Source organism: Carassius auratus, unplaced genomic scaffold, assembly GCF_003368295.1.
Source record: "Carassius auratus strain Wakin unplaced genomic scaffold, ASM336829v1 scaf_tig00043814, whole genome shotgun sequence".
Lineage (NCBI taxonomy): Eukaryota > Metazoa > Chordata > Actinopteri > Cypriniformes > Cyprinidae > Carassius > Carassius auratus.
The window spans coordinates 82413-98968 of NW_020526791.1; the positions used below are offsets into that span (position 1 = coordinate 82413).

Here is a 16556-nt window from a genome sequence, read left to right on the forward strand (position 1 = left end):
ACAGACGGACAGACAGGAGAATCTGAAGCGTGTATTTACCGCGCTCCCTCACGTTGACTGCCACCGATGACAAAAGATGACAAGAAGAAAGAAATCAACATAGAAAAACAGCAGACATAAGAAAAGGAGAAGAGACGGAAACTTCCAGAAGAACCAGAGATACTGACACTGAAACATCACCATCACTTCCGTCTGAATCATGAGCCGAACGTGAACGTCAGTCATTCAAACAAACTATACAGAGATAGTACTGTGTGCACAGCGTGAGACTCTAGAACAACAGATACAGAGCGAAGAGTGAAAACTCAAAGCGTGTGTGTGACGTAATACTGCACCAGGAGCGTTTTTGAAGGAGTCCTTGTTACAGTGTGATTATACAATAAGAGTAATATTAATTAACAACATGTACTTACTATAGTCTTAGGATTGGGGTTTGGTTATGAATTATGCATCATTTAATTCTATTGCTATAAAAAGTATATGTAACCTTCAAATATGAAAATTGTTTCTATATCTAACAGCATTTTATCTGATCAAAATACAGTAAAAATAGTGAAATATTATTCTGATCTAAAACATCTGTTTTCTGTGTGAATCTGTGTTAAAGTGTAATGTATTTCTGTGATGCTCCGCTGTATTTTCAGCATCATTCCTCCAGTCTTCAGTGTCACATGATCTTCAGAAATCAGAATAATATGATGATTTACTGCTCAAGAAACATTTCTGATTATTATCAGTGTTGAACACATTAATATTTTTGTGGAAACTGATACATTTGATTTTTCAGGATTCACAAAAAAGAAAAGTTAAAAAGAACAGAATTTATTTAAAAACAGAAATCTACTGTAACGTTAGAAATGTCTTTACTCTCACTTTTGATCTTGCATCCTTGATGAATAAAGGTTTTAATAAAAGTGCATGTTGTTTAGTGCATTAGTGCTGATCACAGTGCAGAATGAGTTTCTCTCGCTCTCATCAGATCATATGAATGTGTGTGTGTGTGTGAGAGACTTACTGGAGCCTTCCTCAGTCACCATCCCCAAACCCTCGGCCTTATTCTGACGCTCGAACGCGTTCAGATCCAGAACACTGCACACACAGACTTCTGTAAGTCACTCTGGATAAAAGCATCTATTAAATGCATACAGCATCTGAAATCTCCCGGGAAATCGTTTTTAAACAAAAACCACTCGAATAAAATAATAATAAATAATAATGATTATTATAAATAATAATGTATTTAACAATTAAAATATATATTTGAATCATTTAAATAGTTGAAATAAAAAAAATCCTAATAAGGAAATAAAATACAATAAAAAAAGTTTTAAAATAAAACCAATTCCAAATAAAACAATCCATCAAATCATACAACCTTACGATATTTAATAAATAAAATTTTCAATGATCAAAATAAAACACATAAGTAATGTTTTTATGAAATAATCACAAATAAAAACTTTAAAATAAGATTAAAATAAATAATTTTTTAATAAAAATAAAATAAAAAAAATAATCAAATCACATACAAATTTACAATATATAATTTTACAATTAAAATAATAAAAAAATACTTAAATAAAAATGTTAAATAAAAATAAATATTTTAAAATAAAACAATCCAAATAAAACAATTCATTAAATCTTACAACCATACAATATTTAATTTTACAATTAAAATGATACAAATAAAATAAAAAGATATATTTTTAAATAAAAACAATCCAAATAAAATATAAATGTAAACTCATTCAGTGAGTTATCACCTGCACGACTGCATCAGTCCTGACAGACTCTTGAAGAAACCCACATCTCGCTTCTCCTTCAAATAGTCCAGCATTTTCTGTGCCGTAGAAATGATTGTAAATCACTCATGAGATTGTGAGTGAAACAGGACCTGGATAAATGTGTTCATGATGACGCACCTGCTGGACTGTGATGTTTCCACCGTTGAGAATGGAGATGCCGAGCTTCAGCGTGAACGTGACCATCGGACCCAAATGACCTGAACCACGATCAAACACACACTCAGTGATGATGACCCCTCAGAGTCCGTGTGTGTGTGTGTGTGTGTGTGTGTGTGTGTGTGTGTGTACCTTTACTAGCGCTGATCATCTGTAAGACCATCTCTGCTGCTCCTCTGTCATGGAGTCGGGCCTGTTGGTACAGAGTCTTCTGCTTCTCCATCTCCTTCTCCTGATCTCTCACACACACACACACACACACACACACACACACACACACACACACACACACACACACACACACACACACACACACACACACATCAGGTTCTGAAGGTCTCCATGTTTGTCTGATCTAAGTGTCATATGTATTCTCTGCACACCTCAAATGTTTTTTCTTTTCCTTCCTCATCCTCTTCCTCATTTTCAGCACAGCTCTACAGATGAAGAACAGCGTCACACCACAATTACATGCGTTCACCACACGTGAACACAAAAAGTGTTGATGTAAATAAGTTGTGTACTATTCTATAAATATTAACTGATTTTAATGTATATTCATTATATATTATTTTATATATATATTACATTACATACTAAGTTATGTATATAAATAGCATTGTCTATGATTTGATTAATTTGATCATAGAGTAAGCGGGACAGATTGATAATCTGATGATTTCATAACACACACACACCGACCTTAGCCATCATGTCTGCGTATGCGATGTACAGCTGATCCTCTTCTAGTGAGCTGAAACCAGATCACACTCCATATAACACATCAAACAGATCATTCCATCATTCCATCATGCCAGAGCATGCATTAGTGCAAGTGAGTGTTAGTGTGTGAGTGTTAGAGTGTGAGCGTGCATTAGTGCAAGTGAGTGTTAGTGTGAGTGTTAGAGTGTGAGCATGCATTAGTGCGAGTGAGCGTGAGAGTGCGCGTGAGCATGAGAGTTAGTGTGTGAGTGTTAGAGTGTGAGCATGCATTAGTGCGAGTGAGCGTGAGAGTGCGCGTGAGCATGAGAGTTAGTGTGTGAGTGTTAGAGTGTGAGCATGCATTAGTGCGAGTGAGCGTGAGTGCGCGTGAGCATGAGAGTTAGTGTGTGAGTGTTAGAGTGTGAGCATGCATTAGTGCGAGTGAGCGTGAGAGTGCGCGTGAGCATGAGAGTTAGTGTGTGAGTGTTAGAGTGTGAGCATGCATTAGTGCGAGTGAGCGTGAGAGTGCGCGTGAGCATGAGAGTTAGTGTGTGAGTGTTAGAGTGTGAGCATGCATTAGTGTGAGTGAGCGTGAGAGTGCGCGTGAGCATGAGAGTTAGTGTGTGAGTGTTAGAGTGTGAGCATGCATTAGTGTGAGTGAGCGTGAGAGTGCGCGTGAGCATGAGTGTTAGTGTGTGAGTGTTAGAGTGTGAGCATGCATTAGTGCGAGTGAGCGTGAGAGTGCGCGTGAGCATGAGAGTTAGTGTGTGAGTGTTAGAGTGTGAGCATGCATTAGTGCGAGTGAGCGTGAGAGTGCGCGTGAGCATGAGAGTTAGTGTGTGAGTGTTAGAGTGTGAGCATGCATTAGTGCGAGTGAGAGTGCGCGTGAGCATGAGAGTTAGTGTGTGAGTGTTAGAGTGTGAGCATGCATTAGTGCGAGTGAGCGTGAGAGTGCGCGTGAGCATGAGAGTTAGTGTGTGAGTGTTAGAGTGTGAGCATGCATTAGTGCGAGTGAGCGTGAGAGTGCACGTGAGCATGAGAGTTAGTGTGTGAGTGTTAGAGTGTGAGCATGCATTAGTGTGAGTGAGCGTGAGAGTGCGCGTGAGCATGAGAGTTAGTGTGTGAGTGTTAGAGTGTGAGCATGCATTAGTGCGAGTGAGCGTGAGAGTGCGCGTGAGCATGAGAGTTAGTGTGTGAGTGTTAGAGTGTGAGCATGCATTAGTGCGAGTGAGACTGAGAGTGCGCGTGAGCATGAGAGTTAGTGTGTGAGTGTTAGAGTGTGAGCATGCATTAGTGCGAGTGAGCGTGAGTGCGCGTGAGCATGAGAGTTAGTGTGTGAGTGTTAGAGTGTGAGCATGCATTAGTGCGAGTGAGAGTGCGCGTGAGCATGAGAGTTAGTGTGTGAGTGTTAGAGTGTGAGCATGCATTAGTGCGAGTGAGCGTGAGAGTGCGCGTGAGCATGAGAGTTAGTGTGTGAGTGTTAAGAGTGTGAGCATGCATTAGTGCGAGTGAGAGTGCGCGTGAGCATGAGAGTTAGTGTGTGAGTGTTAGAGTGTGAGCATGCCATTAGTGTGAGTGAGCGTGAGAGTGCGTGTGAGCATGAGAGTTAGTGTGTGAGTGTTAGAGTGTGAGCATGCATTAGTGCGAGTGAGCGTGAGTGCGCGTGAGCATGAGAGTTAGTGTGTGAGTGTTAGAGTGTGAGCATGCATTAGTGCAAGTGAGAGTGCGCGTGAGCATGAGAGTTAGTGTGTGAGTGTTAAGAGTGTGAGCATGCATTAGTGTGAGTGAGCGTGAGAGTGCGCGTGAGCATGAGAGTTAGTGTGTGAGTGTTAGAGTGTGAGCATGCATTAGTGTGAGTGAGCGTGAGAGTGCGCGTGAGCATGAGAGTTAGTGTGTGAGTGTTAGAGTGTGAGCATGCATTAGTGTGAGTGAGCGTGAGAGTGCGCGTGAGCATGAGAGTTAGTGTGTGAGTGTTAGAGTGTGAGCATGCATTAGTGCGAGTGAGCGTGAGTGCGCGTGAGCATGAGAGTTAGTGTGTGAGTGTTAGAGTGTGAGCATGCATTAGTGCGAGTGAGTGTGAGAGTGCGCGTGAGCATGAGAGTTAGTGTGTGAGTGTTAGAGTGTGAGCATGCATTAGTGTGAGTGAGCGTGAGAGTGCGCGTGAGCATGAGAGTTAGTGTGTGAGTGTTAGAGTGTGAGCATGCATTAGTGCGAGTGAAAGTGAGAGTGCGCGTGAGCATGAGAGTTAGTGTGTGAGTGTTAGAGTGTGAGCATGCATTAGTGCGAGTGAGAGTGCGCGTGAGCATGAGAGTTAGTGTGTGAGTGTTAGAGTGTGAGCATGCATTAGTGCGAGTGAGCGTGAGAGTGCGCGTGAGCATGAGAGTTAGTGTGTGAGTGTTAGAGTGTGAGCATGCATTAGTGTGAGTGAGCGTGAGAGTACGCGTGAGCATGAGAGTTAGTGTGTGAGTGTTAGAGTGTGAGCATGCATTAGTGTGAGTGAGCGTGAGAGTGCGCGTGAGCATGAGAGTTAGTGTGTGAGTGTTAGAGTGTGAGCATGCATTAGTGTGAGTGAGCGTGAGAGTGCGCGTGAGCATGAGAGTTAGTGTGTGAGTGTTAGAGTGTGAGCATGCATTAGTGTGAGTGAGCTTGAGAGTGCGCGTGAGCATGAGAGTTAGTGTGTGAGTATTAAGAGTGTGAGCGTGCATTAGTGTGAGTGAGCATGAGTGTTAGTGTGTGACCGTGAGTGTGTGTTAGAGTGTGAGTGTGCATTAGTGCGAGTGTTAGTGTGGGAGAGTTAGTGGTTGAGCGTGCATTAGTAAAAGTGAGCTTGAGTGTGTGAGCGTGAGTGAGTTTGCATTAGTGTAAGTGAGTGTGTGAGCATGATATTAGTGCGTGTAGTCTGTGATCGTGAGTGTCAGTGTGAGAACTGGAGTGATTGTTAGCATCAGTTAGTGGGTGAGTTTACATTAGTGCCAGTGAGCGTGAGTGTTAGTGTGCATTAGTACGAGTGAGTGTAAGTGTTAGTGTGTTAGCGTGAGTGTTAGAGTGTGAGTGTGCATTAGTGCGAGTGAGCAAGAATGTTAGTGTGTGAGCATGAGTGAGAGTAAGTGTACAAGCGTGAGTGTTAAGAGTGTGAGCGTGCATTAGTAAAAGTGAATGTGTGAGCATGAGTGAGAGTTAGTGTGAGTGTGCATTAGTGCGAGTGAGTGTGTGAGCTTAAGTGATAGTGTATGTTAGGGTTAGTGTGAGAGATTGAGAGAGTGTTTGTTTGTGAGCGCCAGTGTAAGTATGCGAGTGTGCATTAGTGCGAGTGAGCAAGAATGTTAGTGTGTGAGCATGAGAGTTTGTGTGTGTTGGCGTGCAGTTAGAGTGAATGTGTGAGCATGAGTGAGTGTGCATTAGTGCAAGTGAGCGTGTTAATGTGTATTTATTTATTTTATAACCTGTGGTACTTTTTTTCAGGATTTTTATTATTATGAAAAAGTAAAAAAAATATTGAGTCTTTAGTATCACTTTTCATCAATTTAACATCTGTATTAAATATATATATTTTTTTGTATTTTTGTTTAAATAAATGCAGGTTTGATGAATATAAGCAGTATAAGCGTATGGGGGGGAATCCAGAGGTTCTAGTCAATTGCCTGCTCTGCCTCTAGGTAGCACCGGCCCTGAGTGTGTGTGTGTTCACCTGCAATTTGTCAATGAGAGTGTGTGTGTGTGTGTGTGTGAGTGTGTGTGAGTGTGTGAGTGTGTGTGTGAGTGTGAGAGTGAGTGTGTTCACCTGCGTTCTGTCAGTGCGTTGTGACTGAAGTGCAGGATGAGTTGATGAAGAGGGTCTGGCTGAGTGTCTGTGATCTCCTCCTCCTCTTCATCAGTCTTCGTCTTCTACACACACACACACACACACACATGAGAAACTTCAATCATGTTTAAGATCAGCTACATTAACACAGTGATGGTCTATCAGCACATCTCACTTGTCTCTCACAGATCAGCCGTCAGTGAATCCACTCATCTCAGCCTGTATGAGTGACGATCACTGTATCACTGTGTTACCATGGTACTCTGATATAATTACATGGTACTCCAACAGCATCATACCATAGACTGGGGTTTGGGAGCTCATGAAAACTAATAATTAATTATTAAAAATGTACAATTAAAATACTACATAAACTGGGGTTTGTGAGTTGATGAAAACTAATTAATTTATTAATAAATACATAAATATATATATATATATATATATATATATATATATATATTATAAAATATAATATATATATATATATATATTTTTTTAAACGTTTTTATTAATTAATTATTAGTCAAAATAAATCTAAATAATCAATATAAAACACTTGATAATAATTCAATATAAACGTAAATGTATATATATGTATATATATATATATATACATACATACATACATACATACATACATACATACATATATATATATATATATATATATATATATATATATATATATATATATATATATATATTTAAATGTACGTTTATATTTAATTATTATCAAGTGTTTTATTTTGATTGTTTCAATCAAAACAGTTCAAATAAAACACCTACCAAAAAAGGAAGAAATTGTATTTGCATGTTATCCGACCATTAAGACCTTAAACATGCAAATAATGTCTTGTTAAAAATCTCAGAGGGACTTCAAGTCAATGTTCTGGGTCAAAAGGGTTCAGCTGAAGGTTGTGAAATGACAGTCATGCATCTCTACGGTTCAGTCCTTCATGCACTGAGAGTTAGAGATGAGCTGAGCTGCTTTCAGCAGGTAAAGCATTAATGCACTGAGCAGAACCAGCATGCATTAGTGCAGGAAATAAAGACCTGAACAGGAAAAGGTTAACTCTGGAGCATTTATGGATAGACCATTTCATTAATTCTATGCCATTTTGGAGTATAGCAAGTGTGACCAGTGTGTTCACACTCACTATAAAAATATAAAAATTAGATGGAAATTAAGTTAGATTTAAATGCGAATTAAACAAAAATGGCAAAAGCACTTAAAATTACTAATACTTAAAATAAAATCCAACTGCCAACTATATAAAAAGATGCTATAATACTTCATATATACAAATAATACTAAAATAAAACAAAAAACACTGCTTCAAATACCTGGATGATACACTGACCTGACAAAAATAAATTTAAAATAAAAACTAATACAAAAATAAAACACTTAACTTAAAAATGTGCAACTAAAACATTTTTATGTATTTAAGTTTTACATTGATTTTGAGCTACTAATAATTAAATGTAAAATAAAAGAATCAAAACAGATTAATGATTTCCTGTCATCAGCGCATATCTACTTTATTGATTCCTCTTTTGAGTTTATTGCGTCGTCTTGTCTTTCAGCAGTAGCTGCGCTCAGAGCTACAGACAGGAAACTGGTGTTTGGCTTCACACGGTCCGGTGTGGAGACCAGCGGTCACCTCAGACCAGATCATTACTTACTGCCAGATCCTGCACTAGCTTCTCCTCAAACGAGTACATCTCTGCCTCGATCCAGAGCCGCTGGTAGCCCGTGAGGAACAGGTTAATAGAGCGATGCCTGAGACGGGAGACGGGAGAGAGCAGACACGGTTAGCAGGGAGCAGCCTGGGAAACAGGAAGTGCTGGAGGGTTAGTGAGTCCGTTAGTTAGTGAGTTAGTTAGTTAGTTAGGGTTCATCTGACTGCTCATCCAAACCATGGCTCAGGGAGGCGAGGTTGAGAGAGCAAAGCGAGCGTTCTCTGAGCGTTACGTTACCGTCAGCACAGCCAGCAGACCGTCACGGTAAGAACTCGCCTGAATTTTGCCCAGCCAAAAGTGACAGTACGAATTCAGGAAGTAATTATTAATTGTGTGCCTGAGAACAGGGATGTGATGAGGAAAGGAAACAAGAGAGAAGAAATAACAGCACATCCTACAAATCAAACTACTGATCTGAAATCAGTATGAGATTACTGCACGCGCTTATTAGGAAAAAATCATGACGTTTTTCAGTGTAGAGTTACTGAGCACATTAAACTGCCTGACCATAAGAGATAAAAGAAAAATTATTATTTTAACAATTCAAATATAAATAAAAAATATTAAAGTAAATTATATTTGCATGCACATATACATACTATATAAAAATACACAAAAAATAAAAGTGTGCATCTACAAAAAAACAAAACAAACAAATAAATGCATTTTAAAACAATATCTTTTTATTTTTAGCAACTGTAATATGCATGCACATACAGACACAAATATAAAAAAAATGCACACAAAAAGTGCATGCATCTACAAAAAACAATCAAACAAATAATAAATATATTTTTTATTTTTAACCATAACTTTTTTATTTTTAACATCTTAAATATAAAAAATACATTAATCATTTATGCATGCACATACAGACAAACATATATATATATATATATATATATATATATATATATATATATATATATACATACATACATAAAAGTATGTGCATATACAAAAATAAATAAATAAATACTTTTTTAATGATATCTTTTCTTATTTTTTAACAATTTAAATATAAAATAATAAATTTAATTGTATATAAATGCACACACAGAAACAAATAAATATATAAAAATGCACAAAAAGAAAAGTGATATATATATATATATCACATACATTTGGAGTTCAGCCTCTGCTCATGGTTAGGGTCTTAAAGTACTGACCGATCTGAATCAAATGTCATGATGACAGCCAGACTGTTCCAGATGTGTTACCTGGGCAGGTTGTAGAGTGGAGCCATTCTGAAACACGCCACAACGGCTCGCTTCCGCTGCTTAGACAACAACTTCTGCCAAACACACTTCTTAGAGCGCAACGGCTGCTCAACCTGAACACAGACAGAGACAGAGAGAGACAGACATGAGTGTTTGATGAACACTTCTAATCTTTTTATTTTTGAAGTATAAGGTTGGAAAATTTCTTTTTAACTTAACCTGATTACAAGTCTGTTTTCTACAATCTAGGTATATTTATTTCATGCAGGAAATGCAAATCTATTAACTGTTTTGAGCTGTACTATTAATATATTTAATAAATATCAAATAAAAATGTATATTTTTAAATAAAAAATAATAATTTATTAACATTCTAAAATTAAAATGAGCAATTTTTAAATAAAAACAATTAAATAAAAATGAATGAAAATATATAAATGAAACATAGAGTATACAAATGATATGAATCTGTATATTTGTATGACATGGTGCAGCTGCTGTAGAAATGACAGAATGACACGCGATTAACTTTGAGTGACATGACCTGCTCAAGGTGGAATACAGCGGCTGAGATGCTCTGGATTCTCTCAATGCTCCGCTCCGGATCCAGAGTGTCATCTGTCTTCACCTTCACATCCTTATAGAGGTTGAGCTGCCACTGAACAGCCGGATCCGCCGACTGCGTGTGAACAGAGAGAATCAATCTGTAGTGACAGCTGACGAGTGAGAGTGAGTGTGTGTGAGTGAGTTTGAGTGAGTGTGAGTCAGTGTGAGTGAGTGAGTGAGTGGGAGTTGAGAGAGTGAGTGAGTGAGTGAGTGAGTGTGAGTGAGTGTGTGTGAGAGTGAGTGAATGAGAGTGAGTGAGTAATAAAGGGGTGCGTGTGAGTGAGAGTGAGGGAGTGGGAGTGAGTGAGTGTGAGTCAGTGTGAGTGAGTGAGTGAGTGAGTGGGAGTGAGTGAGTGAGTGTGAGAGAGTGAGTGAGTGTGAGTGAGTGAGTGAGTGTGAGTAAGTGAGAGAGTGAGTGAGTGTGAGTGAGTGAGTGAGTGAGTGTGAGAGAGTGAGTGAGTGTGAGTGAGTGAGTGAGTGTGAGTAAGTGAGAGAGTGAGTGAGTGTGAGTGAGTGAGTGAGTGTGTGTGAGAGAGTGAGTGAGTGTGAGTGAGTGAGTGAGTGTGAGTAAGTGAGAGAGTGAGTGAGTGTGAGTGAGTGAGTGAGTGAGTGAGTGAGTGAGTGTGAGAGAGTGAGTGAGTGTGAGTGAGTGAGTGAGTGTGAGTGAGTGAGAGAGTGAGTGAGTGTGAGTGAGTGAGTGAGTGGGAGTGAGTGAGTGTGAGTAAGTGAGAGAGTGAGTGAGTGTGAGTGAGTGAGTGAGTGGGAGTGAGTGAGTGTGAGTAAGTGAGAGAGTGAGTGAGTGTGAGTGAGTATGAATGAGTGAGTGTGAGTGAGTGAGTGTGAGTGTGTGAGTGAGTGTGAGTGAGTGAGTGAGTGTGAGTAAGTGAGAGAGTGAGTGAGTGTGAGTGTGTGAGTGAGTGAGAGAGTGAGTGAGTGTGAGTGAGTGAGTGTGAGTAAGTGAGAGAGTGAGTGAGTGAGTGAGTGAGTGAGTGTGAGTGAGCCTGTGTGTGTGAGTATGTGTTTAGGACTGACCTTCTCCTGCAGGTGCAGGTTCTGTCTGATGTGCTCCTTCACCTCTTCATCTGTGTCCTTCTACAATCCAAACAAAACCATTAAATCTCACACACACACATACACAGCGGTGACCATTGACCCCTGACCCCCGTGACCCCTGTACCAGGCCGTATCGTGTCTTAGCCAGCAGGATGAGCTCCTGGTCTCCCGGCGTGCACATGTTCAGACCGATGGGAAGCATCTTCTTCAGCGCCGCCACGATCAGAGACGTCTGGACGGAGTAAAAGTCTCCACGGCGCTTCTTATGCTTCCGCTCCTGATCCTGACCACCAGCCTGACACACACACACACACACACACACACATACACACACATGGCGATAAATACAAAAACATCTAATACTGGTCTGAGGAACAAACAATTCTCATCAGAAATCAAAGACATCTGCACAAAAGCTTCCACTATGTGATGATTATTCACAAACTAAAAAAATATTTAAAAAAAGAAATGCCTAGACACGACACACAGAACCAGAAGAACCGACAAACAACACAAACACACCAGCAAACAACCAAATCTGACATGAGATACACTACTGACACAAGATACTACACACACACACACACACACACGACAGGCTTTAACCACTGCATCATCTACCCTCACAATCACCATCATCACATTAAACCACATCAATCTCAAACCACTGCTGTTAGTCAAAAATACAAAAATAAAGGTAAAATAAACTATACTAAACTATTACTAAATAAAAAAATGCCTTGCCTGCTAACTGATACAAACACTCACACACACACAAAACATTTAAAAGTGATTTTGTTGCTAAGAATGATTAATAATGATAATAATAATAAATATCAACATATAAATGACAAAAAAAAACATACCAAAATAAGAGCAACTAATGAAGCAAAATGTATATTAGAGTACTAAAATACTAAACACAAAATTAAAATTAAAATATAAAAACAAAAATATAAAAAATATAAAAACAATAGCTAATTCAAAGACAGACAGAGCGCCAGCTGAACAAACGCCGAAGTCACTGAGAGCCTTTCAGAAAGTCAGGAAAATGAACAGCGTAAGCGTCTATCTGTGGCAGAGTGGAACTGAATCAGCTGTGACTGTGATGAAGCGCATCTGAATCTGACAAACATGACAGAGACACAGTGATCAGAGCTCATGCAGCTCACTGTACCTTGGGGAGGAATGACTGAGCATGAAGGAGAAAGACAGAACAAGAGTTAGAGAAGGAGACACATTCAATCACTGATCGACCGGATCTAAAGCTGTGATCAGACCGCCAAAACTTCTGAATCAGAGTTTGCTTTGAGAGATTGGAGTAATGTTTTCCATTTCCTGTGAGAGTTATCCAATGTATTCAGTTCATCATTAGTGATTGAATCAAAAGCTATATCAGTTTGTTAAAAAATGATCCTTAACATCAAAATACTCGAAATTAGAATAAAAAAATAAATAAATCAAACATTTCAAAATGAAGACAGTTAAAAAATAATCAAAAACTTAAATCAATGTATATTAAAAAATAAAAATAAATTGTTCATTATAAATAATTCCTGAATAAAATTCATTTCAATATAAAAAAATAAAAAAAAAGAATTAAAGAATTTTAATTGTAAAAACAATTAATTAAATCATAAAACTATAAAACAATCAAAATAAAACGCTAATAAATCAATATAATCATAAAAATATTTTAAATTAAAACCAATCAAAATAATATTTTTTTTTAAATGATCAACCCTCAAAAGAAAAGGCTATGAATTAAATCAAAGTAAAATAAAAATCATTTCTGTTAATATAGCTTTAAATGAATAAATCCATGCCTTTAGTGAATCTGAATATGTGTGAGAGGATTATGAGCTTTCATTTGTTCTCCAGTGAAAACAAATCTTCCAGCGATGATCTCGTGCCGGACATTAGCATGTGTGATATTAGTTATTAATGACAGCTGTCGTGTGTGTTTATGAAGGGGAAAGTGTGATGAAAGATTAAAACGCTCAGGTTTGTCTTCACAAGCAGCTCGTATCTATCCATATCCTGATTCTTCTTTACGTGGGAGAGGTGTAAGTGACTGCTTTGAGCTCGTTCTCACTCGTACCTTTGCCATCTTGGTTTTACTGTCTCCGGTGAGGAACGAGAGGTTGTTGATCTCGTTCTGAACCACAAAGTTCTGCTCTTCCCTCTTGGAAGTTCTGCAGAGAAACAGACGGACGGTGAAGCACCTTGAGCTCCTGATCTTGCTCTGAATGATAATGTGATGCTCTCTGGACCGTGTGGGATTAAAATAACGCTCATTTTAACGAGACCTCCGTGATGTGATATTAAAGCCGGCGCTTCATTATGAGCCTCGTAAAGCTGCTGATGGACTCGGCTCTTACGTGTGATTTACACCACAGGATGAAGATCTCTGCGACCATCCTGAAGAGCTCGTTGGAATCTGTGTCCGGCTCCTTCAGCCACCGAGACCTGAACCCACAGAACAACAGATCAGTGCACCACAGCTCACAATTAACCTTTACAAACTGGGCTGGTGAGTTCAACAACAACAAAAAATGATAATGAAAATAAAAAAATGATAAAAATAAAAACAGCAAAATGATTTAAATCATAATGTTTAATAAAAAATAGAAATCAAATTATAACCAATAAAATAAAAATAAATAATAACAAAAATCAAACAAATCAAAATAGTAGATTAAAGTCTAAATAATAATTTGTATAAATAATAAAAAATATTATATCAATGTAAAACATAAAAGATGTAAATTAAACAATTAATTCTAAATATGTAAAATTAAAATGCATAAGTTTGAAATAAAAAGAAAAAATCTAAATGAAACAATTAGTAATCAAAATGTAAAATAAAAATAAATTAGTTAAAAATATTTTTTTTTAGTTAAACAACAATGAATACAAAAATAAAATTTAAAATCATAAAGTTGTTATAATAAATGAACTTACTAATAAATATTTTAAAACTAAAATAATTTTATAAAAACAAAACTAATAAGAAAAAACACTTATGTGTATGTTTTTATAAATGATAAAATGTTTTATTATAATGTTTTTATAAATGATAAAAATGTGCAATTAAAATAATCAGTAAAACACACATTAAACCATAATGAATAATGCAAAAATGTAATCAAAATAAAAACACTTACATAAAAATACGTACAGATAAAATCATGTTAAAACATAAAAATATTAAAAGTTAAAACTAATAAATTATTAAATAATAAATATGTTCAATAAAAATGATTAATAAAAATAATCAAAATAAATAATTAATTAATGATTCATAATTACATTTATAATTTTAATAATAAATGAACTTCCTAATAAAAATTTAAAACTTAAATAATTTTAAAATAAAACTAAAACGGTTAATAATAAAAATGTACAGTTAAAATAAATAATTTTTAAAATAAAGACAACTGAAATAGAAAAATAAATGTAAAATTTAATTTTTTATTAATTATTAATTAAAAAAACTGAACTCATCAAAATGTAAATTAAAATAATGCAAAAAATATATATCTATCGTCATTGACCTGTTGTTGTCCACGTAGCGGATGAGCATGGGGTAGAAGGCATACAGATCTCTGCACAGCACTGCAAACTCATCCAGGATCAGAAGCTCTCCGCCTTCGCCCTTCCCATCAGCTTTCAGAAGCTCCTCCTCCGACCTTCACCGTCTCTTCTTCAGCTTCTCCAGCGTCGGCAAGAAGTGTGTCTTCAGCAGATCAGCGCGCGCCTTACTGATGATGGGCTGAGCGTACACTGCCCACACACACACACACCACACAACACACACATACCAAACACACACACTCTAACATTTAATTTTTTAATTTTAGTGCTTTTTGATGTTTTTTTTTTTTTTTTTTTTTTTTTTATATGACTGTTTTTATATTGAATTATAATTGAATTATTTTTGAGTTCATGATACTACTATAGTTTCTGCTAATATTTTTAATTTATTTTATTTTAAAATTTTCCATTTTCATTTGTTTGTTATTTTGGTCATTTGTTTGAGATACTATCCTAGTTTTTATAAATATATTGAATTTCTTTTTAATTCTTCCAGCTTCATTTTAATTTGAAAGTTTCAGTACTTTAGTTGTGTGTGTTTTCTCCTTTGTCATTTGTATTATTTTTTAAACGTTCTATATAGTTTTTATTAAATAATAATGGAATACTGATTTTTGAGTTCATTAAAGTTATTATTATTATTAAATTATTTTCACATTTTAATTGTAAAGTTTTAGAACTTTTGTTGTTTATTTGAATTTTTTTTCACTTTTTAAATGTCTTTTTATTAAAGTATCATACTTTTATCATGACTTTTGAGTTCATGAGTGTTATTTTTGAGATCCTGATTCATTTTTGAATTCATTTCTAGCTTTAAAAGTTCTATTTAAAAAAAAAATATTAGCTGTATTTGTCATTATATATATATATATATATATATATATATATTTTTTTTTTTAATGTAATAAAATGTAATGATTTTTCAAGATACTATTCTAGTTTTCATGTATATTTTGAATTCTAAAGGTTTTGTATTTTTTTTGCTTTTTTATTATTATTATTTTTTTATTTTAATGTATATATGGTATATAGTGGTTCATTAATTTTTATTTCACTTTCGGTCTTAGTAACAGTGCTTCAACTTGAGAAATGTTGGCATCTAGCTGGAATGCATCAGTTTAAGCCAGGTGTCGAGTGCAGGTGCATTATGGAGATGCTCACCTGCGATGCGCTTCATCCAGGAGGCCTCGTCGATGCCCAGGTTGCTGTTGAGGATCTTGAGGATGTTCCCGAGGACGAGGCTGAGGTGTTCGGAGGTGACGGTGCTGCTGCAGACGCCTGCGGGACGGGGACGGTTCTCCGGGCCTCGCTCCCACCAGTACGACAGATAATTACACAGCATGGGCAGCACCACCTCGATGACGTGCGGCATCTCTGTGTAGCGCGCGCCGGACTCTGACACGTCAGTGATGTCCTTGATCAGACCGTCCAGACGAGGCATCTCAGGACACACGTCCTCCACCGACTCCGGCAGCCCGACCACTGCACCACACACACACACACACACACACACACACACACACACACACACACACAACACACACACTACACACAACATAAAACATGTATGAAGCACAAAACTCACTTCTCTAAATTCATCATTCTTTTGGTTTGAGGAGAAACATGATAATATGTGAATCTGCAGATAGTTCACAGATGTTCAGTGATGGTGCATGAATGTATTTGCTGAGTGAAGGTGTGTCAGAGGAGTGTGTGACTCACGAGCTCGTTCTCGAGACGTCTTGGTGTTGAAGACGGAGCAGGGGTTGTGTGTGTTTAGCTGCGGCTCCAGAAACGCCACGGGCATCGCACCGGCTAGAGTCGCCAAACACTCCCCCAGCGCCGGCAGCTGCCTGAGACACACAC

The 16556-nt window shown here is 37.2% G+C and overlaps 1 protein-coding gene and 1 pseudogene across 1 annotated transcript in view; both read right to left on the reverse strand.

The window, feature by feature from the left end:
* Positions 1–13273, reverse strand: part of LOC113086680 (ryanodine receptor 3-like) — a 31387-nt gene extending 18114 nt beyond the window's left edge. The window contains exons 1-15 of the mRNA XM_026255479.1: positions 13195–13273; positions 12271–12285; positions 11218–11388; positions 11073–11132; positions 9979–10113; positions 9435–9547; positions 8158–8254; positions 6448–6551; positions 2667–2718; positions 2348–2401; positions 2097–2196; positions 1926–2005; positions 1767–1843; positions 1016–1089; positions 40–57 (exon numbers count right to left, since the gene is read on the reverse strand). Of these exons, the coding sequence (XP_026111264.1) occupies positions 40–57; positions 1016–1089; positions 1767–1843; positions 1926–2005; positions 2097–2196; positions 2348–2401; positions 2667–2718; positions 6448–6551; positions 8158–8254; positions 9435–9547; positions 9979–10113; positions 11073–11132; positions 11218–11388; positions 12271–12285; positions 13195–13203 (1159 nt within the window). The 5' untranslated portion in view covers positions 13204–13273. The remainder of the gene's footprint in view (positions 1–39; positions 58–1015; positions 1090–1766; positions 1844–1925; positions 2006–2096; positions 2197–2347; positions 2402–2666; positions 2719–6447; positions 6552–8157; positions 8255–9434; positions 9548–9978; positions 10114–11072; positions 11133–11217; positions 11389–12270; positions 12286–13194) is intronic.
* Positions 13274–13292: 19 nt separating this feature from the next.
* On the reverse strand, positions 13293–16551 carry LOC113086681 (ryanodine receptor 3-like; annotated as a pseudogene).
* Positions 16552–16556: the final 5 nt, after the last annotated feature.